Genomic DNA, 26516 nt, shown 5'->3' on the forward strand with positions numbered 1-26516 from the left:
TCTCCTCATTGATAATGCAAAGATCGTCGCCGGAGGCTCAGCAATCTCCTCCCCATCGCCGCCCAGAGTCGACGAGACTGCATCCCGTCTGGTCACGGCAACTTATCCAGCTTGATGCTTTTCAAAAGCTCCAGCACATCCTCTTCCTGAATATCTACACGCTTCATGTGTAGTGGAGTAAACGATGGAAGTGGGTAATGCTGGCGGTGCATTGCCGAGCCTTATGAGAATCTGCTTTATTATCCTCACTTAAATCGTGCAAATGAGTTGTGCATTTGTTTTAGATATTCCGGGAAATCTACGTCTCTCAGCCCAGATCTTGCGGCGTCTAGATCAGTGCCAAATGAGATTTCATTTTTCTTGGAAACCGGTTCCTGAATTACAGTGGTATGTTAACGGCTCACATTTTATTAACAAAACGAACAACGGGACAATTTGTTTTATGGGAAGGATGTAATAGAGAAATGGCCGTCATTTAAAGGTGAAATTTGAGGGTACAGAATCTTTATGATCCTGTTAGGTTGAAAGGAGCGGTTAAACGTTTGAGAGAGACATGGTTTTCAAGGGATATTGGAAACCTGGTTAGGAAAAATAGAGATATCTACAATAAATATAGGCAGCATGGAGTAAATGAGGTGCTCGTGGGATATAAAGAATGTAAGAAGAATCTTCAGAAAGAAATTAGGAAAGCTAAAAAAGGTACGAGGTTGCTATCCAAGTAAGGGGAAAATAAATCCGAAGGGTTTCTACAGTTATATTAATAGCAAAAGGATAGTGAGGGATAAATTGGTCCCTTAGAGAATCAGAGTGAACAGCTATGGGTGGAACCACAAGAGTTGGGGGAGATTCAGAACAATCTATTTTCTTCAGTATTCACTATGGAGAAGGATATTGAATTGTGTAAGGTAAGAGAAACATGTAGGGAAGCTTTGGAAACAATAACGATTATAGAGGAGGAAGTACTGGCGCTTTTAAAGAATATAAAAGTGGATAAATCTCGGGGTCCTGACAGGATATTCCCTAGGACCTTGAGGGAAGTTGATGTAGAAATAGCAGGGGCTCTGACAGAAATATTTCAAATGTCATTAGAAATGGGGATGGTGCCGGAGGATTGACATATTGCTCATGTGGTTCCATTGTTTAAAAAGGTTTCTAAGAGCAACCTAGCAATTATAGACCTGTCAGTTTGACGTCAGTGGTGGGTTAATTAATGGAAAGTGTTCTTAGATGTGGTATATATAATTACCTGGATAGACAGGATCTGATTATGAACAGTCAACATGGATTTGTGCGTATAAGGTCATGTTTGACACATCCTATTGAGTTTTTTGAAGAAGGTACGAGGGAAGTTGACGAGGGTAAAGCAGCGGATGTTGTCTGTATGGACTTCAGTAAGACCTTTGGCAAAGTTCCGCATGGAAGATTAGTTAGGAAGGTTCGATCGTTAGATATTAATATTGAAATAGTAAAACTGGATTCAACAACGGCTGGATAGGAGATTGCGGAGAGTAGTGGTGGATAACAGTTTGTCAGGTTAGAGGTCGGTGACTGGTGGTGTACCTGAGGCATCTGTATTGGGTCCAATGTTGTTTCTCATATTCATTAATGATCTGGATGATGGGGTGGTAAATTGGATTTGTAAGAATGAAAATGATGCTAATGTAGGTGACGTTTTGGACAATGAAGTGTGTTTTCCAAGCTTTCTGAGAGATTTAGGGCAGATAGAATAGGGGGCTGAACGATGGCAGATTGAGATTAATGCTGATAAGTGTGAGGTGCTACATTTTGTTAGGAATAATCCAAATAGGACAAACATGGTAAATAGTAGGGCATGAAGAATACAGTAGAACTGAGTGATCTAGGAATAATGGTGCATAGTTCCCTGAAGGTGGAATCTCATGTGGATAGGGTGGTGACGAAAGCTTTTGGTATGCTGGCCTTATAAATCACAGCACTGAGTATAGGAATTTGGATGTAATGTTAAAATTGTACAAGGCATTGGTAAGGTCGAATTTGGAATATTTTGTACAGTTCTGGTCACCGAATTATAGGAAACATGTCAACAAAATAGAGAGCGTACAGAGAAGATTTACTGGAATGTTACCTGGGTTTCAGCACCTAAGTTACAGGGAAAGGTTGAATAAGTTAGGTCTTTATTCTTTGGAGAGTAGAAGGTTGAGGGAGGACTTGATAGAGATATTTAAAATTATGAGGGGGATAGATAGAGGTGACGTGGTCTCGTTTTTACCGGGCACCATACCAGCAGTTATGGTCGAAATGACAATAAAAAGTGACTTGACTTGACTTGACTTGACTTGAACCTGGCGGTTATCCTTTTGTGTATTCTGCTCAAGGCCCGCCAAACCAATTTGCAGCTCTGCATTTTCTTCTGCATTTTCTCTCCATCTAAATAATGGTCTGCCCGTTTATTTGCTCACCAAAGTGCATGACCAGACAATTTCCAACATAGTATTTTATTTGCTACTTCTTTGCCTATTCCCCTAAACTATCTAAGTCTCTCTGAAGACTCGCTGTTTCCTCAACGCTATTTCTCCTCCACCTATCTTTGTATCATCGGCAAATATAGCCACAAATCCATTAATCCTGTAGTCCAAACCTTTGACATACATGGTAAAAAGCAGCGGTTTGTGTTCAATGGAGAGATGCAGCCTGTGATGGGTGTCAATATTGTTCAGACGATATGAGTCCCAGTGCAGAGCGAGTAAGACTGCAGCCGTTCTCGTTCCACTGCTGAGAAAAGAAAAGTGCAAAGGATGTTGATTGATTGTTCCTTCTCCTGCTCGCCATCTCAGCCCTGGGAAAAGGCCTCTGACTATCCACACGATCAATACCTCTCATCATCTTTTACACGTCTATCAGGTCACCACCCATCCCCTGTCGCTCCAAGGAGAAAAGGCCGAGTACACAGAATCTATTCTCATAAGGCAAGCTCCCCAATCCAGGCAACATCCTCGTAAATCTCCTCTGCACCCTTTCTATGGTGTCCACGTTCTTCCTGTAGTGAGGAGACCAGGAATGAGCGCCACACTCCGAGTGGGGTCTCTCCAGGTTCCTTTCTAGGTGCAACAGTACAATCAGCTCGAAAACTAAATCCGACGGTTGATGAAGGCCAGTACACCGTACGCCTTCTCAACCACAGAGTCAACCTGAGTAGTGGCTTTGACTGTTCTTTGGACTCGGACCCCAAAATCCCTCTGATCAACCATACTACCAAGATTCTTGCCATTAATATCTGTATTCTGCCTACCTAAACGAACGACCACACACTTATCTGGGTTGAACTCTCACATCTCAGCCTCGTTTTGCATCCAATCAGTGTCCTGCTGTAAACTCTGACAGCCCTCCACACTATCCACAACAACCCAGTCTTTCTGTCATCAACAAATTTGCGAACCCGTCCATACGGTATACATCTACGGCTCTACCTTCATCAATGTGTTTCGTCACATCTTCAAAAAAATCCATCAGGCTGATAAGACTCACTGGACTATAATTTCCTGGGCTATCCATACTCCCTTTCTTGAATACGAGAGCAACAACCGCAACACTCCAATCCTCGAGAAACTCTCCCGTCCTCATTGATGACGCAAACATTACCGCTAGAGGCTCAGCAATCTCCTCCCTCGCCTCCCACGGTTTCCTGGGATGCATCCCTTCCGGTCCAGGTGACCTATCCAACTTAATGATTTCTAACATCTCCAGTACATCCTATTCCCTAACATCTATCGGCAAAGGGTTTTCAGTCCGCTGCAGGTCGTCCCTACAATCGCCAAAATCTTTAACCGTAGAGAATAGGGAAGCAAAGTTTTCATTAAGTACCTCTTCCGATCCCATACACCCTTTTGTACTGTCTCACTTGATTGGGCCCATTCTTTCACGTCTTATCCTCTTGCTCTTCACATAGTTGTAGAATGCCTCGGGGTTTTCCTTAATCCTGTCTGGCATGGCCTTCTCATGGCCGTTTCCGGCTCTCCTAATTTATTCTTAAACTCCTTCCTGCTTATCTGACAGGTTTCTAGATCTTTATCAATACCCTGTTTTTTGAACCATTCGTAAGCTCTTTTTTCCTTCTTCACTCTATTTACAACGGCCTTTGTGCACCAGGGTTCCTGTACCGTGTATGCTTCTACTTCCCACTGGTCGCGATGAATGGAACACAGTTAGCCAACCTCCAAACTTCGCAATCTTCCCCGAATCCTGTAACGTCCATCTCAAAACATCATGTCCATCAGATTGAATAACTTATAAATGTTTACTTATTATGGAATGATAAATGTTTGATTTCATTTTCAGATTCGTAACGGAATTCATAAACCTGCAGATTCTATTCTTGTGTCGTGCACTAACCAATCCCCTCTGTTTTAACAGGACCTGTTTCCAATGTCACTGTTACATCTAATGCCACCAGACTGATTGAGTACAGCGACACCGTCAGACTAACCTGCTCTGCAAGAGGCACGGATGTCTCTTACCTGTGGCTTGAGGAGAACAGCGTGATCATTTCCGGTGGCAGGTTTGAGCTGAGTGCCGATCACAGCACACTCACTGTTTCTGGAGTGCGACGGACAGACGGAAATTTCACCTGTAGAGCAAGCAACGTGATTAACGAAATCACGAGCGCTCCGTTTTCTCTTAATGTCAACTGTAAGTGTCCCGAGACTCCGGTAGTTACCTGTTATATCACAGCTAAATTTCAAATCCGTGTCTTATTACGGCGACGGTTAAGCTAACACTATGTCGGTTCAAATCTGTACTTCAGGTAAATGAAACGTGCAGGATAGCCTGGTCTATCCTGCATGAGTCTTCACACAAAACAATGCGTTTTGAACAAGTCCGATGCCCACGGCTCAAAGGCAATGGTGATGTCCATTAAATTTGGATTTGACTCTGCTGAGCTTTGTGTGTCACTTCAGTTCTATTCATTCATATCGAAATCATCTCTGCAAAATTCTAATTCTGGTTTGTGTTTTTTCTCAACACAATGGAAGGTGATCCGGACTTGGTCCAGTGAGGGCAAAGATATTACTTTTTAGACAAATGGACATTTGAATCTCCGGCGCTGTGTCAGGCCGTTTAGGGACTTTGATAATAATTCCGTTCACCGGAAGGGACAGTGGAAGTTCAGAGTTTAAAACGCCCACAGCCCTTGTCAGCCCCACAACCCTTCTGACAAATGTCCATAGACACGACGAGGTGGGGGATACATTGCTTCAGTACACATGTGGAAGCGGGAAGTTACAGCTGTTAGATCTGGATGAAAATCACAAAGTGCAGTGGTGTTACAGCCACCGGTCCTCACTGATAGAGACTAAAACTAGAATATTGGAACTGAAAACGCGTCCACCATAAAACGTTGTAAACTGGAGTGTCCCTATAATTGCACACGTGGTCAGAGACTTGACAGTATAGTGTGGGCCCACATGACATTTAGCCCGAACCCGGATTACATGAGTTATTGCATCTACACTCCGAGTCCCTGCAGAGAGGTGTTGGCTATTTTGTTTGGAAAGTTTTCCTGAACTCTTTTCCACAAAACACACACATAGGGAAGTTGTACAAAGCGATACGCTTATGACTGGCGTGCATTGTATCAGGGTTGGAATAGGAGACGGGTTTTGGGAGATGAGGTAACTGTGCAGTTCATAGTTTCGGAAGACGTGGATAATCTGACACTGTGTCCCGACTCTCCTCTTTCCCGCGCGTGGCTTCCAGACGGATGCATTCTCCGGTGTGTCGGAGCGCTTTCTCTGGTGGTGGGCTGCTCTTCCTCTGCAGCTGAGGAACTCTGTTGTATCTCCTGTGTGATTTGTTGCAACCCCTTTTGTCCGTTTCTTTTAGACGGACCGGATCGTCCATCCATCATCACTCAACCGCACTCGTCTTTTCACATTGCCGGAGGCTCCCTAAGGTTAACATGTTTCTCACAGTCCCGCCCAGATGCTCAATTGAATTGGCAACTGAACGGTGCCCACCTACACAGTGGGCAGGAGGTCGTCCTCGACAGCATCTCTGTGAACAACGCGGGAACGTATACTTGTGAGGCCTATAACATAGTTACAAAAAGGAACAATGCCTCAACTACGCAAATCAATGTGTTCGGTAGGTAGTCCGTACCTCCCTTTGTTGAAGTCGTATATTTAACTGTGCTGGTGCGGCCAGGCCCGTGCAATTCAACTGAATGTCTGAACCCGTTTAGAAAGTATTCTAATAAGGGCTGCTCGCCATCCAGACAACATCGTTCTAAATCTTCTCTGCATCCTTTCGGTGGCTGCCACAACATTCCTTTAGTGAGAACCGAGCACAGCACTCCAAGTGGAGTCTGATCAGGGTCCTATATATCTGCAAAATTACCTCGGCTCCTGAATTCAAATCTACGATTGATGAAGGCCAATACACACTATGCCTTCTCAACCACAGAGTGAACCTGCGCAGCTGCTTTGAGCGTCCTATGGACTGCGACCACAAGATCCCCATGGTCCTCCAAACTGCCAAGAGTCTTACCATTAATATTATATTCTGCCATTATACTTGACCTTCCAAAATGGACGACTTCGCACTTATCTCGGTTGAACTCCATCTGCCACTTCTCAGCCCTGTATTGCATCCTATCAATGCCCCGCTCTAACCACTGACCGGCCTCCACACTAACCATTGTGTCATCGGCAAACTTACTAACCTATTCCTCTACTTCTCCATCCAGCTCATTTGTAAAAATCACCCCCCAATAGCCTTTGCCTACCTTCCTGCCAGGATTTAACTGCAACCCGTCCTGTTTGTACAGTGGACAGCTGCCCCAGAAGAGTTCCCAATGATCTAGAAGCCTGAATCCTTGCCCCCGTCTCCAAGGGGACATTGCTTTGTGGATCCAGAACTGTCTTGCCCACTGAAGGCAAAGAGTGGTTGTAGACGGGTCATATTCTGCATGGAGGTCGGTGACAAGTGGAGTGCCTCAGGGATCTGTTCTGGGACCCTTACTCTTAGTGAGTTTTTATAAATGATCTGGATGAGTAAGTGGAGGGATGGGTTGGTAAGTTTTCTGACGACAGAATGGTTGAATGTTTCCCGGATACTGTGGAGCACAGTCAGAGGTTACAGCGGAACATTGACAGGATGCAAAACTGTACTGAGCTGTGACAGATGGAGATCAACACAGATAGGTGTCAGGTGGTTCATTTCGTTAGGTCAAATGTCAAGGCAGAATATAGCATCAATGGTAAGACTCTGAACGATCTTGGGTTCGAGTATATTACTGTAACACACACAAAGCTGCTGCACAGGTTGCCTCTGTGGTTAGGACACCTTAAGGATTGAGTTTAAAACCCGAGAGGTAATGTTGTAGCCATATAGGAACTCGGACAGACCCCACTTGTAGTACTGTGCTCAATACCGGTCGGCTCACTGAAGGAAGTATGTAGAAACCACAGGGACGGTGCAGAGGAGGTTTACGAGGAAGTTGCCTGGATTGGGGAGCATGCCTTATGAGAATGGGTAGAGTGAACTCGGCCTTTTCCCTTCGGAGCGACGGGGGATGACGGGTGACCTGACAGAGTTGTACAAGATGATGAGAGGCATTGATCGTGTGGATAGTCAGAGGCTTTTTCCCGGGGCTGAAATGTATAGCACGAAATGACAGAGTTTTAAGGTGCTTGGAAGTAGGTACAGAGGGGATGTCAGGGGTATGTTTCTTTACCCTGAGAGTGGTGAGTGCGTGGAATGAACTGCCGGCGCCGATGGTCGGCGCCGATAGGATACGGCTTTTAAGAGACTCCTGGACATGTACATGGAGCTCAGTAAAATAGAGGGCTATGGGTAACCCGAGGTAATTTCTGAGTTCAGGCCATGTTCGGCACAGCACTGTTGACAGAAGTGTTTGTATCGTGCTGCAGGTTTTCTATGTTTCTGTGTTTCTATCTTGTAATGTCGAGTCCGGTGCTGATTACGGATTTCAGATCCGTGTTCTTATCCATTATTTGGTTTGCAATTCATGCTTTTAAGGTGTTCCCCAGTTTGCATTTTTTTCGGCTGTGTGAGATTACAATTTTCATTGGCTCCATTACATTGACACTGACACTGAACTTCGCATCATTTCAGTAACGACAGCTTATCTGGATGATCTTACAAATGGTTGTCAGCAATTCTCCTCTGTGCTTACCAGTGATTTCCCATCACCTTTCTCATTGCCAGGTGACCCTTGCCTAAAGTGAATTAATTCCTAATTCCTTCTTCACCAGCTCCGTTTATTTGTCAGTTGTCCCGGTTTTATTTATTTATTTTTTTGAAATGTGAGCTTTTGAAGCACCTTTGCCTCATATATTAAAACAGCAAGGAACCAATGCCTTCAGTCCAGCTCGTGTCCATGTCGTCCACTGAAACTCCCTGCTGGTCTCAACTGCTCCTTTCTGCCAATAACACCCCAAACTACTCAGTCCTGTTGTTTATCCATGCCTGTTCTAAATGTAGCAACTGTGTCCTCCTCCACCACTCCCTCAGCCAGCTCATTACAGGTATTTATCAGTTTTAAATCTCTCCCTCTTAACATTTGTGCCTTCCCCCTAAATCTGGATGCAGTTTTTTTAAGTGAAAACCTGTTAAAGGCCTTACTGAATACCCTTTAGACAAACCCCACTGTCCCACCAACATCTTTCCCCCGTTGCCTACTGGAAAGAACAGTCCAAAGGATTTATCAGATATTGAAACATTGAAAACCTACGGCACAATAAAGGCCATTCGGCCCACAAAGCAGCGCCGAAGTTGAACACCACACACCTATCTGGGTTGAACTCCATCTGCCTCATCTCAGCCCAGTATTGCATCCTATCAATGTCCTGCTGTAAATTTTGACAGTCTTCCATACTATCCACAACATCCCAATATTTCTGTCATCATCATATTTACGAGCCCAACCATCCAATTCCTCATTCAGTTCATTTATAAAAATCGCCAAGAGTAGGGGTCCGAGAACAGATCCCTAGGGCACGCCACTGGTCACCGGCCTCCATGCAGAATATGACCCGCCTACAAATACTTTTTGCCTTCTGTGGACAGCCAGTTCTGTATCCACAAAAGATATGTCACCTTGGATCCATGCCTTCTTACTTTCCCTATAAGTCTTACATGGGCTACCTTATCAAATACCCTGCTCAAAAATCCATACTTTCTACATATACTGCTCTACCTTCATCAATGTGTTTCGTCACATTCTCAAAAAATTCAATCAAGCTGATAAGACTCACTGGACTATAATTTCCTGGGCTATCCCTACTCCCTTTCTTGAATACGAGAGCAACATCCGCAACGCCCCAATCCTCCGGAAACTCTCCCGTCCTCGTTGATGACGCAAACATTACCGCTAGAGGCTCAGCAATCTCCTCCCTCGCCTCCCACGGTTTCCTGGGATGCTTCCCTTCCGGTCCAGGTGACTTATCCAAATTGATGATTTCTAAAATCTCCAGAACATCCTATTGCCTAATACCTATCGGCAAGTGGTTTTCAGTCCGTTGCAGGTCATCCCTACAATCGCCAAGATCCTTAACCGTAGAGAATACGGAAGCAAGGTTTTCATTAATTACCTCTTCCGGTCCCATAAACCCTTTTGTACTGTCTCACTTGATTGGGCCCATTCTCTCACGTCTTATCCTCTTGCTCTTCACGTACTTGTAGAATGCCTTGGGGTTTTCCTTAATCCTGTCTGGCAAGGCCTCCTCATGGCCCCTTCTGGAACTAATTTATTCTTAAGCTGCTTCTTGCTTATCTGACAGGTTTCTAGATCTCTATCATTACCCTTTTTTTAACCTTTCGTAAGCTCTTTTTTTTTCTTCTTCACTCGATTTACAACGGCCTTTGTACACCACGGTTCCTGTTCCGTGTATGCTTGTACTTCCCACTGGTAGCGATGAATGGAACACAGTTAGCCAACCTCCAACCTTTGCAATTCTTCCCCGATGCCTATAACTGCTATCACAGAAACCTATGTCCGTCAGATTGCATAACTTATAAACGTTTACTTATTATGGAATAGTAAATGTTTGATTTCATTTTCAGATTCGTAACGGAATTCATAAACCTGCAGATTCTATTCTTGTGTTGTGCACTAACCAATCCCCTATGTTTTAACAGAACGTGTTTCCAATGTCACTGTTACATCTAACGCCACCAGACTGATTGAGTACAGCGACACCGTCAGACTAACCTGCTCCGCAAGAGGCACGAATGTCTCTTACCTGTGGCATGCGGAGAATCGCAAGATAATTCCTGGAGACAGGATTGTTCTGAATGGAGATCACAGCACACTCACTGTTTCTGGAGTGCTACGGACAGACGGAAGTTTCACCTGTAGAGCAAGCAACATGATTAACGAAATCACAAGCTCTCCGTTTTCTCTTCATGTCAGCTGTAAGTGTCCCGATTTTCCGGTAGTTACATATAATATCACAGTTCCACCGAGATACGGGATTCCGGGAGTTTGTGAGTACATTAGTGATCGTTGCCTGAGGTATTAACCACTATCGACTAACACTGGGACAACTGAACAGTTAATTAGGAGACAGATCCAGGTCTATCTCGGACGCTGGGGAACTAAAATTAAAATTTTAAATTTCAAATCCAAGTTACATTACGGCGGCGGTTAAGCTACCACTATCTCGGTTCAAATCTGTACTTCAGGTACTTCCCCTTTATCCTTAAACTGTCACCCCTCATTCAGGACCTCCCCGACATCGGAAACAATCTTCCTGCATCTAGCCTGTCCAATCCCTTTAGAAATTTATACGTTTCAATAAGATCCCACCTCAATTTTCTAAATTCCAGTGAGTATAAGCCTAGTCGATCCAATATTTCTTCATATGAAAGTTCTGCCATCCCAGGAATCAATCTGTTGAACCTTCTCTGTACTCCCTCTATGGCAAGAATGTCTTTCCTCAGATTACGGGATCAAAATTGCACACAATATTCTAGTTGTGGTCTCATCAAGGCCTTGTACAACTGCAGTAGGACCTCCCTACTCCTGTACTCAAATCATTTTGCTATGAATGCCAACATACCATTTGTCTTTTTCACCGCCTACTGTACCTGCATGCCCACCTTCAATGACTGGTGTACAATGACACCGAGGTTTCGATGCACCTCCCCTTTTCCTAATCGGCCACCATTCAGATAATAATCTGTTTTCCTGTCTTTGCCACTAAAGTGTATAACCTCACATTTATCCACATTAAATTGCATCTGCCATGAATTTTCCCACTCACCTATCCTATCCAATTCACCCTGCATCCTCTTAGATTCCTCCTCACAGCTAACACCGCTGCCCAGCTTGGTGTCATTTGCAAACTTGGAGATGCTGCATTTATTTCCCTCGTCTAAATCATTAATATATATTGTAAACAACTGGGGTCCCAGCACTGAGCCTTGCGGTGCCCACTAGTCACTGCCTGCAATTCTGATAAGGTCCCGTTTACTCCCACTCTTTGCTTCCTGTCTGCCAACCAATTCGCTATCCACATCAATACCATATCCCCAATACCGTGTGTTTTAAGTTTGCACACTAATCCCCTTGTCAAATGCCTTTTGAAAATCTAAATATGCCACATCCACTGGCTCTCCCCTATCCACTGTGCTAGTTACATCTTCAAAAAATTCTGTAAGATTCGTCAGACATAATTTTCCTTTCACAAATCCATGCTGACTTTGTCCCATGATTTCACCTCTGTTCAAATGTGCTGTTATCACATCTTTGATAAGCGACTCTAGCATTTTCCCCACCACCGATGTCAGACTAACCGGTCTATAATTCCCCGGTTTCTCTCTCCTTCCTTTTTTTAAAAAGTGGGGTTACATTAGCCACTCTCCAATCCTCAGGAACTAATCGAGAATCTTAGGAGTTGTAGCGGTGTGCTACACGCAGCGCTAAAATTACGACACGGAGTCGGTAACTGCAGTCGAAGGAAAAAACTTTATTCGAAAACTTCAGCCTCACTTTTAAGCCTCCCTCAACCGGCCCCCCATGGCGCAGAGGCTCCAAAGCTCTGTGCTCGCAAACCCCCGTAGGCTATCTAATTGTGAGTCGGTTCAGATGCACCAGGAAATGGGTCGCCACATAACCCCCCCCCCCCACCCCAGAACCGGCGATACACCCCCCAATGTCCACAGTCTGGGCCAGAACCTGCTTGGGAGGTCGGCCTCTGCGCCGAGGCGCCAGAAACTCGGCCGGTTGCGCCAGGTCCACATGGCCGGTTTGAGGCGGTCCACCGTGAAAACCTCCTCTTTCCCCCCAACGTCCAGCACGAACGTGGACCCGTTGTTCCGGAGCACCATAAACGGCCCCTCGTATGGCCGCTGCAGCGGCGGCCGATGCCCGCCCCTTCGTACAAACACAAACTTACAGTTCTGTAGGTCTTTGGGTACGCAGGTCGGGTGCCGCCCGTGCTGTGAAGTGGGTATGGGGGCCAGGTTACCGAGCTTCTCGCGTAATTTTAGCGCTGCGTGTAGCACACCGCTACAATTGGTGCGCTACAATTACGACACGGAGTCGGTAACTGCAGTCGAAGGAAAAAACTTTATTCGAAAACTTCAGCCTCACTTTTAAGCCTCCCTCAACCGGCCCCCCATGGCGCAGAGGCTCCAAAGCTCTGTGCTCGCAACCCCCCGTAGGCTATCTAATTGTGAGTCGGTTCGGATGCGCCAGGAAATGGGTCGCCACAGAGTTTTGAAAAATTATCACTATTGCATCCACTATTTCTTGGGCTATTTCCTTTAGCACTCTGGGATGCAGACCATCTGGTCCTGGGGATGTATCTGCCTTTAATCCCTTCAATTTACCTAACACCACTTCCCTTCTAACATGTATTTCCCTTAGTTCCTCCATCTAACTAGATGGTCTTGGTCCCTTACTATATCCCTTACTTGGCCCCTCACCCTTGGTCCCTTACTATTTCCGGAAGATTATTTACGTCCTCCTTAGTGAAGACAGAACCAAAGTAGTTATTCCATTGGTCAGCCACGTTTTTGTTCCCTGTCATCAATTCACCTGTTTCTGACTGGAAAGGACCTACATTTGTCCGGAACAATCTTTTTTTTTTCTTTTCACATATCTATAAAAGCTTTTACAGTCAGTTTTTATGTTCCCTGCCAGCTTGCTCTCATAATCTTTTTTCCCTTTCCTAATTAAGCCCTTTGTCCTCCTCTGCTGGTCTCTGAATTTCTCCCATTTCTCAGGTGTGCCACTTTTTTTTTGCTAATTTATATGTTTCTTCTTTGGACTTGATACTATCCCTAATTTCCCTTGTCAGCCACGGGTGCACTGCCTTCGCTGGTTTATTCTTTTGCCAAACTGGGATGTGCAATAGTTCTATTCATTCATATTGAAATTATCTCCTTAAAATTCTAATTCTAGTTTCTGTTTTTTTTTTCACAACACCACGGAAGCTGATCCGAACTTGGTACAGTGAATGCAAAGTTATTACTTTTTAAATAAATGCACCATTGAATCTCCGGCGCAGTGTAAGGCTGTTTAGGAAGTTTGGTAATAATTCCGTTCACCGAAAGGGACAGGGAAAGTTCAGAGTGTAAAACGCTCACAGTCCATATCAGCCCCACAACCCTTCTGGCAAATGTCCATCGCTACGACGAGGTGGGGATCCATTGCTTCAGTGCACATGTGGAAGCGGGAAGTTACAGCTGTTAGATCTGGATGAAAATCACAATGGGCAGTGGTGTTACAGCTACCGGTCCTCACTGATAGAGACTAAACCTAGAATATTGGAACTGAAAACGCGTCCTACGATAACACGCTGTAAACTGGAGTGTCCCGATAATTGCACACGTGGTCAGTGACTTGACTGTATAGTGTGTGCCTACATGACATTCGGCCCGATCACTGATTACATGAGTTATTGCATCTACACACTGCAAGTTGCCTTACCTATCCCCGCAGAGCAACGCTTTGAATTTTGTCTGGAACGTTTTTCTGAACTCTTTTCCACAAAACACACACCTGGGGAAGTTTTTCGAAACGATACGCTTATGACTGGCGTGCATTGTATCCAGCTTGGAGGAGGAGACGGGTTTTGGGATATGAGGTAACTGTGCAGTTCATAGTTTCGGAAGACGTGGATAATCTGACACTCTGTCCCGACTCTCCTCTTTCCCGCGCGTGTTTTCCAGACGGATGCATTCTCCGGTGTGTGGGAGCGCTTTCTCTGGTGGTGGGCTGTTCTTCCTCTGCAGCTGAGGAACTCTGTTGTATCTCCTGTGTGATTTGTTGCAACCCCTTTTGTCCGTTTCTTTTAGACGGACCGGATCGTCCATCCGTCATCACTCAACCGCACTCGTCTTTTCACATTGCCGGAGGCTCCCTAAGGTTAACATGTTTCTCACAGTCCCGCCCAGATGCTCAATTGAATTGGCAACTGAACGGTGCCCACCTACACAGTGGGCAGGAGGTCGTCCTCGACAGCATCTCTGTGAACAACGCGGGAACGTATACTTGTGAGGCCTATAACACGATTACAAAAAGGAATAATGCCTCAACCACGGAAATCATTGTGTTCGGTAGGTAGTCCGTACCTCCCTTTGTTGAGGTCCTATAATTAATGGTGTTGGTGGAGACGGGCCCGTGTAATCCAACTAAATGCCTGAACAAATTCTAACGATATCAATCCACAACGTTGCATATTGATGAATAAGAGTATTGATGAAGATGAAAATTGGAATTATTCTGACTTGCTGATTAAATTGCAAATTTTTACTTGCTGCAGTTAAGACCAGAAGGCCTTAATCATTGGAAGGAGATTTAGACCATTTGGCCAATGGAGTCCGCTCCGCCATTTCATCATGGCTGATCCAATATTCCTCGCAGTCCCGATCACAGCCGTTTCCGCATATTCCTCATGCCCTGACCAATTGTGAATCTGTCATCCTCGGCTGTAAACTTACATAACGATACTCCCTCTACAGCTGCCTGTGGAACATAATTCTCAGATTCATCATGTTCTGTTGAAAGAGATTCATTTTCGCCTTGGTTTCTGAAAGGATACCACTCTATGCACAGGTTGTGTCTTCTGAGTTCAGACTCTACCGCCATGAGAATCATCTTTCCCACATCCACTCCAACAAGGCCTTTCACAATTCGATAGGTTTCCATGAGGTCTCCCCACATTCTTCTGAACCCCAGTGGGTGAAGGCCCGGGCCCATCAAACCCTCTTCTCCAGTAAAGCCGTTCAAACTTGGGATCATTTTGGCGAACATCCTTGGAAACCGCTTCAGTTTGATCACATTCTCTCTCAACGACAAGGGTCCCAAAATGCATCACAATACTCCAAGTGAGGCCTCACCGGTGCTTCATCAAGTTTCAGCATTACATCCCTCCTTTTATATTCTAGTCCCCTTGTAATGAATGCTGACATCGCATGACCCCTGATACCTGAAACATCCGACATTTCACAGTGTGTTCCACGGTGAGGGCTGATGCAGTTTGTCCACCAGTTCCTTGTTCCCCGTACTACCTCTCCACTATCGTTTCTGTACGGCCCGATATCCACTCTTGCTTCTCGTTTCACACTTGTTGTACGTTAAGACTCTGTGCCGATCTTCATTAATATTAGTGGCTGGAGTGCTTTCTCATTCATCTTTACCTTCTAAATGACCTTTTAGTTGCCAATTGTTTTTTTATACAACTTCCCAATCATCTGACTTCCCATTAATGATTGTTCCATCATATACCCTCCTTTTGACCTTCATGTTGGCTTTGACTTCTCTTCTCCGCCACTGTTATGTCATCTTTCCTTTAGAATATTCCTTCCTCCTCTGCCGTCATCCCCGCCAGTGTTATTTCTCAAGTAAATCTGGCCAACCCCTCTCTAGTGTTTCTCTAACTCCTTTTAACCCACTGTAACACTGGTTCATCTGACTCTTCAGGTTCGCCTTCTCACATTTCAGGATCAAGTCGATCACTTACACCAACATTCTATTTTCCATAAGCTCTCTGACCAATTTCGGCTCATTGCACATCAGCCAATCCGGAGGAGCCGACGTCATGCCGAAATCTGGCTGCGCCAGATCTCCACGGATCCTTCTGTCAATCTGGCTCCCTTCCAATTGCAACTCCACTTAGTTGCCTATCGTGCAGCGACAAGAAGCCTTCCCACAGGAATGTTTACCCCTCCCCAGTTCAGGAGCCAACCGCACCTTCTCGAGAGGTCGCAACTTCCCTGGAGGAACCCATGATCATTATTCCTATGCCATCCCTCCTCCGCCAACTCCTCAGCCAGATATTAAATACGAAGTCACTCTACTTTTGGCTTCAACAGCAGGGGGCACGGGTAGTTTATTTTCACATGCTCCACGGGACAATTAAACTGTAGCCAAGTGCAATTCTGTTTTTGTCTGCTTTGCTGGAGAATGTATGTTCTTACTGCAGGAATATCCATGTATTGAGGAACATCTGAAACGGGAATAGGTTGCTCACCGTCCCCTTGGGTAACGGCAGTAACACTTTAAACTCAGTGCCGGCGTTTAGTTCAAGCTGGATACTGACTTGATATCGAAACACATAGGGATAAGAACTGGGAATGCCGACGATATTGAGCTGGCAGCATCCAAATATTATGCTCGTGTTGTAGATAAAACCCCGTGTAAATCTATGTACATTTCAATTGTATTCACAGAGACAGTGACTGGGGTTACTGTCGTGGCCAGTGATCCCAACCCCCTTGAAGACCCCGATACCATCACACTCAGCTGTCACGCGTCGGGCACTGTTCAGACACGGACATGGGTCAAGGATAACCAACCCATCCAGGAAAACGGCAGAATATTTACATCTCCCGACAAGGCGAAACTGACTATAATCAGAGCTAACAGAAACGACGCAGGGACGTACAAGTGCATCGCCAGCAACTCATTCAGCAGTGGCGCTGGAGTGACCAACGTGCAAATTTACTGTAAGTAAACAGTTAGTCAACCGCGTTCATTTGTATCAGATATTACACTTAACCACATTTGCTCTCATATTTTCAATGAAGACAGAAGGTCATAATATCCCGTATCCATCAGGATTTTTCTCTAATCAGCACTTTTCTTCATTTTATAAATGGATCAGAGAAGTTCAGAATTGAACCGGAGCGTCCAGTTGTGTCCAATATAGTGTCAAACCTGACATTAACTTGCTTTGCTCTGTCAGTCCCCTGTGGTATATATTCATGGTACAAGGGGGACAATCTCCGGCAGACAGGGCAGGAACTCACCCTTGTGTCAGTGACAATGGGAACAATCTCCTGCAGACAGGGCAGGAACTCACCCTTGTGTCAGTGACAATGGGAACAATCTCCTGCAGACAGGGCAGAAACTCACCCTTGTGTCAGTGACAATGGGAACAATCTCCTGCAGACAGGGCAGGAACTCACCCTTGTATCAGTGACAATGGGAACAATCTCCTGCAGACAGGGCAGGAACTCACCCTTGTGTCAGTGACAATGGGAACAATCTCCTGTAGACAGGGCAGGATCTCACCCTTGTGTCAGTGATAATGGGAACAATCTCCTGCAGACAGGGCAGGAACTCACCCTTGAGTCGGTGAGCTCGGTTGACGTTGGGAGTTATACATGTCGGATTAATAACGGCGTAACCAACAGGACCAGTTATCTTACAAGGTGTAGTTAGCGCACACGGTGAGTGAATGTGCCTCTCATTCGTTCATGTAAACCCGATGATCAAAGATTCAAACCGTTTCCTTCTTACGCTTTCCTCACGCCCTACCTTCACTCCTCCTTCTAAGTGGCCTACCAGAATAAAAGAGTAATTGATTTAAATTGATTCAATATCGAGACCAGCGACCAGAAGTTTCCAGAGCGTGGATCAATTATCATTTCTTAAATAAAGATGAGTTTTCGCCATGTAAAATATATGCTTGTTTTCTGTGTCATCACCAAAAACAGATGAAAATTGTACCTTCCGGGCTGGCGCGATCGTGGGCATTATACTCGGTTTACTTATCATGGGCCTGGTGGGAGGATTCAGTGGATGGCTGTTCGCAAGAAAAGCTGGCGGGTAATTGCATTTCTCTACGAATTTCGTTCCTACCTTTAATAATTGAATGTGAATTTCGGCAGAATCGACTTCAGCTGGGATCAGGGCCCATCTGTGGACAGAATCAGCATTCCGCCTTCACGGCGAAGTTGTCTGTCCGAAATTTGTCTGAAAGAGGTTTGCGTTCAGCAATATGTGTGTGAACAGCCTTATCTGTCAAAAAGGCCAAAGCAGTTTTGTCTACTTAACCCACCTGTCGATGCTATCGAGCTCGCCTGGTACAGGGCATCCGATAAACAGAACGTTATTAAGGGACATCTGGAGAGAATCGAATGGAATTATAGAGGCCATTCTCATTCGGTGCATCAGCGCCGGAAATTAAGTTCCTGACGAATTATTTTCTTGTCTTTGTTTCAGTTTATTCAGCAACATATATCCACCGAAATCTAAAAATGGCACGGGCAGAAATTCCGGATGGAAAAGTGAGTGAACACCGTTTCAACTGTCCTAATACTGAGTCCAGGGGAATCTCAGCATTTGATTTTAATCTGGGAGCTCCTAGTCCACTGAAGCTGGAGCTGGTCATCCGAGCGAATGGTCACGGATGATGCGACTTTTGCCGTTGGGTTTTCCAATTATTTTAGCTGAAAGCTTCTGCTGAAGATTACAATATCAGCGAAGTAATGGGATGGTAGTTCATGCAACTTAATTTCTCTCCATATTGATCAATATCGGCCCTCAATTCCTGGTTCCGGCGATTGGTGGGAAGGGAGCTCATGCTCTCAATGGCTTTTTCTATTGGGCCGGTTTGACGTCTGCTGTGTTCAACAAAGCCCCCTGACGCTCTGCACCCTTGTGCCATATCTTTTTTGTTTCCTCAGGCACCTTCGATACAAAGACCGTAAACTCATCAGAATATTATGAAAATGTCCAAATGGATGAACAGGTTGGATGTTTGCATTATGTCCGTGATCTCACTCATTTCTTTGCAAAGAGGGAAAAAAGAACATAAGTAATGTGATGGGTAGCGTCCATCGGGCCCTTCGGGCACAGGTGCGGCATTTAACAAGATCCTGGATGATCGATCCCGGATCTTATTTTCCGTTAATGGAGAAACAACACATTATATTCCGCAAAGTAGACCCAAACCTGATGGCATGAACATCGACCTTACCCCACCAGTATTTCTGTTCACTTCTCTCTTCTTCTATTTTCCACTCCGGCCTCTTACATCTTCTCCTCACCTGCCCATCAACTCCCTCCGGTGACCATCCCTCTTCCCCTTCCCCTATGGCACACTCGCCTCTGCAATCTGTTCACTGTGGTTAAGAATGCGTATGGTGTATTGACCTTCATCAATCGTAGGATTGAATTCAGGAGCTGAGAGGTAATGTTGCAGCTGTAGCAGGTAATGTTGCAGGTAATGTTGCAGACCCCACCTGGAGTACTGTGCTCAGTTCTGTTCACATCACTATAGAAAGGATGTGGAAGCCATAGAAAGGGTGCAGGGGAGATTTGTAAGGATGTTGCCTGGATTGGGGAGCATGCCTTATGAGAATAGTTCGAGTGAACTCGGCCTTTTCTCCTCGGAGTGGAGGAAGATTAAAAGTGACCTGATAAAGGCGTACAAGATGATGAGAGGCATTGATCATGTGGATAGTCAGAGACTTTTTCCCAGGGCTGAAATGCTTGCTACAAGAGGACACAGGTTTAAGGTGCTGGGGAGTAGGTACAGAGGAGATGTCAGGGGTAAGTTTTTTTTACTCAAAGAGTGGTGAGTGCGTGGAATGGGCTACCGGCAACGGAAGGGAAACCGTATAAAATATGGTCTTTTAAGCTTTTGGATAGGTACATGGAGCTACCTAAAATAGAGGGATATAGTTAAGCCTAGTAATTTCTAAGGTAGGGTTGTGTACAGCACAACTTTGTGGGAGGAAGAGCCTGTATTGTGCTGCTGGTTTTCTATGTTTCTACGTTTTACTTTTCTTCAGCCTTTCCCCCTTTCGCACTCATCAGGCCTCACCTCCCAGCCAGTGCTCATTCCCCTGGCCACCATTCTGTCCAGGCGTCTTCCTGCCTTCTTCCCAGCCCAGTAGAAGGGTCTCTACACAAAGCTTGAACGGCTTAATGAATTCCATTAATGCTGCCCGACACTCTGAGCCCTTCGGCATTTTGTTTGTGAGATTCCAGCACCTGCAGAATTTCCTCAGAATTCCCCAGAATCCATAACTCCTGAGTGATGCGAAATCACATCTGACCCTTGCTGTAATTCATTTCATGAAAGAGTCTTTTAAATTGTCCGATCAATGTGAGTAACTCCACACACACACACACACACACACACACACACACACACACACACACACACACACACACACACACACACACACACACACACACACACTGAATCAGAAACACGCGGTGCAGCGAATGGTGAACGAGGCAATATTACCCCAAACACAAACTAATGTGATACTAATGTGATGCATTGATACTCCCGGGGTTTATCGGCGGAGAGTCAGAATACAATTGCTGTGAACCTGTTTAAACGTCTCAAAAATAACACGTAATCTTCTCTTTCAAGGGTGCAAGGAACAATGCGCAGGATGGAGACTCCACTTACACGGTAAGGGAAACATTAGCGTCAATCCCTTTTGAAGTAATTGTTTCCACTTCAGAACCTGAAGTGAGACTCTCGACAGCGAGAATGTCGAAGTTTCAGTAACGGGGGGAGCCAGAAATGGCGGAAAAACTCATTAACTATCACGTGTTCGCCTTCACTGTTGAAGACACCATCAGTATGACAGTGTCAGGAGACGGAAGTGGTTGCAGCCACTATAATAAGCAGAAGATGCCAGACAATCTGGAAGGTGGATAAATAACCTGGGGTGAATGGATGAGATTGACTGCACGCCAGGCGTCTGAAATAGGCCGGTGAAGTGGTCGTAGAGAAATTAGTACTCATACCATCATGGAATTGTTTTGGAGGATTGGAAATTTGCAAACATCACTTCGCTCTTCTTGAAGAAAGGGAAGTAAACGACAGGGGCTGATACGCCTGTTAGCTTGAGGCCTCTGTGTACTGCAGGTCTGAAGAAGGAAAGGGTGAGTTCATTGAATGATGAATAATTGGAAGACCTATACTGACTGGGCGTGGAGCGATTCTCTCAACGTGAAGGACGGGGTGTTGGTCTGGGACCAGAGGGCGGCGCTGTGGAATGCATGGTCCGGAATGGATGGTGTGAGTACTAATTTCTCTACGATGGAATGCAGAGAACCCTTCAGAAGAGAGCGATGAGGAGGAATATCTTTAGCCGAAGTGTGGTGTATCTCTGTAATTTGTTTGTCCCTTATGGCTCTGGGGTCAAAGGCCCCGGGTTACGCGAAGCAACGTTGATAGTTTCAAGTATTGCAGAGTGAAAGCAGATGATTAGGGTTGGGAGGGAAAATTCATCCATCATTATAGAATGGTGGAGGAGGCCAATGTACCGAAGGGCCTAATTCTGCTCTTGTGTTTTATGCTCTTGTGAACTTATAGAGCTTTCTGCGATATTTAATAATCATAACTGTGTCTCTGATCCTCTCTTCATCATGGCCCGACTGTTCCGTGTTTCTCTCAGACACGAATTGTTAAGAATGCGTAGGTCCTTTTCAATGTTCTTCTAATTCTTCTCTGACACATAAATGCTTTTGGTAATAATTTTTACTAATCCTGCTGATTTCCTCGCATTAACAGGGTCTTATCCTGGAGTATCGATCTGTTTACCGTGATCTGAACAGGTATGTGAACCGAATCTGGGGCTGCCGACACGTAATGTCACTTGTAAAGGAAAGGTATTCACTTATTTCAAGCCTATGGGCCGTGCAGGGTCCTGGTTGTGCACATCTCATAGTCACACTGAGATTGGAAGTTTAGAGACAAGTAACAGAGCAAGACTGGAGTCAGGCGGCGTCGCACAGCGATATATTGATATTAAAAGGAACACTTTTCCTGGGTCTATAGCGATATAATAAATATTAATTGCGGTTGCATTGTCACAATATCAGACACAGATTCTGAAATCATCACCCGTATTTACCCTCACCAGCAGCCACACTTTCCGGTTGCTGACGTAGTCAACATAAATTGTGAATTGTTTCCGCAGCTGACGTCACTGTGAACGGAAGCCGATGATTGGATCGTGAATTGGCCCAGAGAATGGACAACCATCCAGGATAAATCCACCGTTCAAAATGGCTTTTTTTTTCTTTGCAATCGTTCTCCAGGTCTCTATTAAACCTATTCCGCGTTTCCTAGCCTCACGACAAAGACATCACAGAAGATTCTGTCTCGTTTCCGTCGCAGCAGCTTAGTTCTCTCGCATCAACCCAGACTGGTGCTGTGGCGTTTCAGGGGATTTCCATAAAATGACCGCTGTTCGAATCCCTATCCCGGCCGTACTCTATTCTCAACACGTGATCAGTTGTGTTTGAGCTGCAATGTCTAATCTATATAGCAAAATTACCCTACCGCATAGCCCTCTATGGTTCTGAGCTCAATGTACCAATCTCAGTGTCTCTGGAAAGTCCCATTGTATCGGCCTTCGCTCGCCACGCACCCATCACTCTCTGTGTGAAAAACGTACCCCTGGCATCTCCTTGTACCTACTTCCGAGCACAATAAACCTGTGCCCATCGTGTTCGCCATTTCAGCCCTGGAGAAAAGCCACTTGCTCTTGCACGATCAATGCCTCTAATTATCTTATACGCATCTATCAGGTCACCTCCCATCCTCCGTCGCTCCAAGGATGAAACGCAAATTCCGGCTGAAACTGTTCCCATAAGGTCTGTTCCCCAATCCAGGCAACATCCTTGTAAATCTCTTCTGTTAATCATTGACTGTTTCATTGAGGGTACAGGCATGTTTAGAGATGTAGAAGGCGAAAGAGGCCTGGGAGGGTTACAGAGACAGTGAAGGGAGTAGCGATTGGTATGGATACAAAGAGAGAGTGTCTGTAGAGGCCAGAAGCCCATAGAGAAACGGGGAAAGGTGTAGTGCTTGAAGAGGGACAAAGAAACAGAAAAGGTCTGGGGACTAGCGGAGGATCCAGATTACAGATGCGGGGCAGGAGCGGGGTGAAGAGTCCGGCAGCTGTGTAGTGGTGCAGGTGGTTTTGGGGGCAGGCTGTGGTTACAGAGAAACAGATCGGTTTTGCTGCCGGAGCACTCATAGAGTCGGATGGGCGTGGGGGCAAGATATCTAAAGAGACAGGGAGGGTGTGCATAGAATGGTTCCGGTTTCAGAGAGGGAGTGGTGTAGAGGCTAGAATATCAGAGACAGGGAAATTGCCCTTCATTGTTTACTCTTTTCTCTTTTTAAAACATTCTGTTTTATTTCCGTTAACAGTCATGAATTATTAGGTCATTTATGTCCAATTATTGATGTTTCTCTCAGGGAGGGGGTATATAAACATGAAGGCATTCGTTCAGTCCACCCGGGACAGTGGCGCTCCTCCACCATCAGATATCTGAATGACCTCTGGACCCATGAATACTGCCGCAACTTTTCTTCTTGTTTTGATTTATTATTTATTTTATGCTTCTTATCCTAGTTCATAGACACAATCATGTCTTGCTCTGATCTCCGCTTGAAAACAGCAGATTGAATGACATATGACATGTAATATACATGCATGTTTAATTCCCCCCCCCCACACGTAAAAATGTCCTAAAAGGATGAGGGGTGAGGGTGTGATGATCAAACCAAGCTAACATGGTCCAGAGTTGACACCACCCCCGTGAACTATGCTGCTAATGAGAGATGAGAGAGATATCTACGCAGATGAGGGAGAGAGAAACATGATTTAATATTATGTCTTTGCTGCAAGGACACTTTTTTTTCCTGCTTGTTAAATTCCTGCAGAGACAGCAAGCAGGGACCGGGGCCTAATAGACGGTTGGAGCCCTGCAAGAGGAGATAAAAAGCAGGTCTAAGAAGACGTAGGCAGACACTCCAGGGAGGCACACCACGGGACACTAAAAGAGTGTTATGCACCAACGTGATGGTGGAGATTTGGAGGATCGATCAGAGGCTCACAGTGTGCGACCGGCAGGGGCTTATTTGCGTGTCCACCCTTGCCTGGGCGACAGGTCTACCACTGAAGAAAGGTCGTGCCTGGTATGATCACAGTCGGTGACCGCAACATGAAGTCAACGGAAAGATCCACGGCAACGGCATCACCTCTCGCTCTCTCGCTCTCTCTCTCTCTCTCTCTCTCTCTCTCTCTCTCTCTCTCTCTCCTCTCTCTCTCTCTCTCTCTCCCTCTCTCTCTCTCTCTCTCACTCTCTCTCTCTCGCTCTCGCACTCGTTCTCTCTCAAACGTTACACCCGAACTAACTCGACCTAAACTGAACTGAACTGATTACTGTGTCTACACGACTGCATATATCATTGTTAACCTGTTTCATATATTTGCACTTTTACAGTACTGTATTAGTTAGTTTACTAATAAACACTGTTAGTTGCAGTAATACCAGACACCAAAGTGTATTCCATTTCTGCTGGTTCGGTAACCCGGTCACGGCGTAAGTTGCAAATCGGGGGTTCGTCCGGGACAAAATTACCTGGACAATAGTAGTGTTTAATCCCCTTGTTCCACTTTTTTTCCTTGCTGATCTTCGTCTCCAGCTCTAGATAATTAAATAAGGTGGAGGAGTGGTAGCTGGTAGTAGTGGGAGTGATGGTCCGGAGTTTCTACGAGAATACCCGTGGTAGGTTACCTGTGCTACATTATGTAGTCTGTGCACAAATCGGCCATTACGTGCCGGTTGTGGGGTAAAGGAACTTGCATGTTGCATTTGCAATCGTTTGTTCTGTAGCAGGGTCTAACACTACACAGTCAGATAATAATAGATAAGTCAGTGTGACGTGCCTCCAGCTCTCTCTCCCTCTCTCTCTCTCTCTCTCTCTCTCTCTCTGTCTCTCTCTCCCTCTCTCTCTCACGCTCTCTCCCCCCAACGTTACACCAGCAGCTGCGTCGACCTGAACTGAACTGAACTGAAGACTTCACCATCGTAAGACTATCCATTTACCCCTAGACTTTGAAACCGCTTGGGTTTTGATTACTGTGTCTACACTTCTGTATATATCATTGCTAACCTGTTTCATATATTTGCACTTTTACAGCACTGTATTAATTAGTTTACTAATAAACACTGTTAGTTACAGTAATACTAGACTCCAAAGTGTATTGCATTTCTGCTGGTTCGGTAACCCGTTCAAGGCGTACGTTACAAATCAGGGGCTCGTCCGGGGAAAAATAGAATTAAGGACAAAAGTAGTGTTTAATCTCCTTGATCCACTTTTTTTCCTTGCTGACCTTCGTCTTCAGCTCTAGGTCATTAAATAAGGTGGGTGTGGGGTACTTGGTAGCAGTGGGAGTGATGGTCCGGAGTTTCTCGTAGAATACTCATGTAGATTACTGAGCTACATTCTGTAGTCTGTGCACAAATCGGCCATTACGTGCCGGTTGTGGGGGAAAGGAACATGCATGTTGCATTTGCATTCGTTTGCTCTGTAGCAGGGTCTAACACTGCACAGTCAGATAATAATAGATAAGTCAGTGTGACGAGCCTCCCGCTCTCTCCCTCTCTCTCTCTCTCTCAATCCAACTCTCTCTCCAGCCAAAGTTACACCAGCAGCTGCGTCGACGTGAACTGAACTGAACTGAAGTCTTCACCATCGTAAGACTATCCATTTACCCCTAGACTTTGAAACCGCTTGATTTTTATTACTGTGTCTACACTTCTGTATATATCATGGCGAACCTGTTTCACATATTTGCACTTTTACAGTACTGTATTTGTTAGTTTACTAATAAACACTGTCAGTTACAGTAATACCAGACACCAAAGTGTATTCCATTTCTGCTGGTTCGGTAACACGATCACGGCGTAAGTTACAAATCGGGGGTTCGCCCGGGACAATATTATCATAAGGACAATAGTTGTGTTTAATCTCCTTGTTCCACTTTTTTTCCTTGCTGATCTTCGTCTTCAGCTCTAGATCATTAGATAAGGTGGGGGAGTGGTAGTTGGTAGTGGTGGGAGTGATGGTCCGGAGTTTCTCGTAGAATACTCGTGGTAGGTTACTGTGCTACATTCTGTAGTCTGTGCACAAAACGGCCATTCCGTGCCGGTTGTGGGTGAAAGGAACTTGCATGTTGCATTTGCATTCGTTTGTTCTGTAGCAGGGTCTAACACTACACTGTCAGATAACAATAGATAAGACAGTGTGACGTGCCTCCAGCTCTCTCTCTCTCTCTCTCTCGCTCTCTCACGCTCTCTCCCCCCAACGTTACACCAACAGCTGCGTCGACCTGAACTGAACTGAACTGAACTCTTCACCATCGTAAGACTATCCATTTACCCCTAGAATTTGAAACCGCTTGGTTTTGATTACTGTGTCTACACTTATCTATATATCGTTGCTAACCTG

At 45.3% G+C, this 26516-nt stretch overlaps 1 protein-coding gene across 1 annotated transcript; it reads left to right on the top strand.

The window, feature by feature from the left end:
* The first annotated feature begins 7158 nt into the window (after window positions 1-7158).
* LOC132390289 (carcinoembryonic antigen-related cell adhesion molecule 5-like) lies at window positions 7159-22231 on the top strand. The gene is made up of 8 exons (XM_059962901.1): window positions 7159-7234; window positions 10138-10413; window positions 14305-14565; window positions 16681-16956; window positions 18922-18986; window positions 20625-20666; window positions 21777-21820; window positions 22186-22231. The coding sequence occupies exons 1-8, from the start codon at window positions 7159-7161 to the stop codon at window positions 22187-22189; spliced, it is 1044 nt and encodes a 347-aa protein (XP_059818884.1). The 3' UTR covers window positions 22190-22231.
* The last annotated feature ends 4285 nt before the right edge of the window (window positions 22232-26516 follow it).

The sequence above is a fragment of the Hypanus sabinus genome, unplaced genomic scaffold (assembly GCF_030144855.1).
Source record: "Hypanus sabinus isolate sHypSab1 unplaced genomic scaffold, sHypSab1.hap1 scaffold_833, whole genome shotgun sequence".
Taxonomy (NCBI): domain Eukaryota; kingdom Metazoa; phylum Chordata; class Chondrichthyes; order Myliobatiformes; family Dasyatidae; genus Hypanus; species Hypanus sabinus.

Coding starts and splice junctions, on each gene's coding strand:
- LOC132390289 (XM_059962901.1), top strand. CDS start 7,159: ATGGAGATCAACACAGATAGGTGTCAGGTGGTTCATTTCGTTAGGTCA. Junction 10,414..14,304: donor GTTTTCTCTTCATGTCAGCT/GTAAGTGTCCCG, acceptor CGTTTCTTTTAG/ACGGACCGGATCGTCCATCC. Junction 18,987..20,624: donor ATGTCCAAATGGATGAACAG/GTTGGATGTTTG, acceptor TTCTCTTTCAAG/GGTGCAAGGAACAATGCGCA.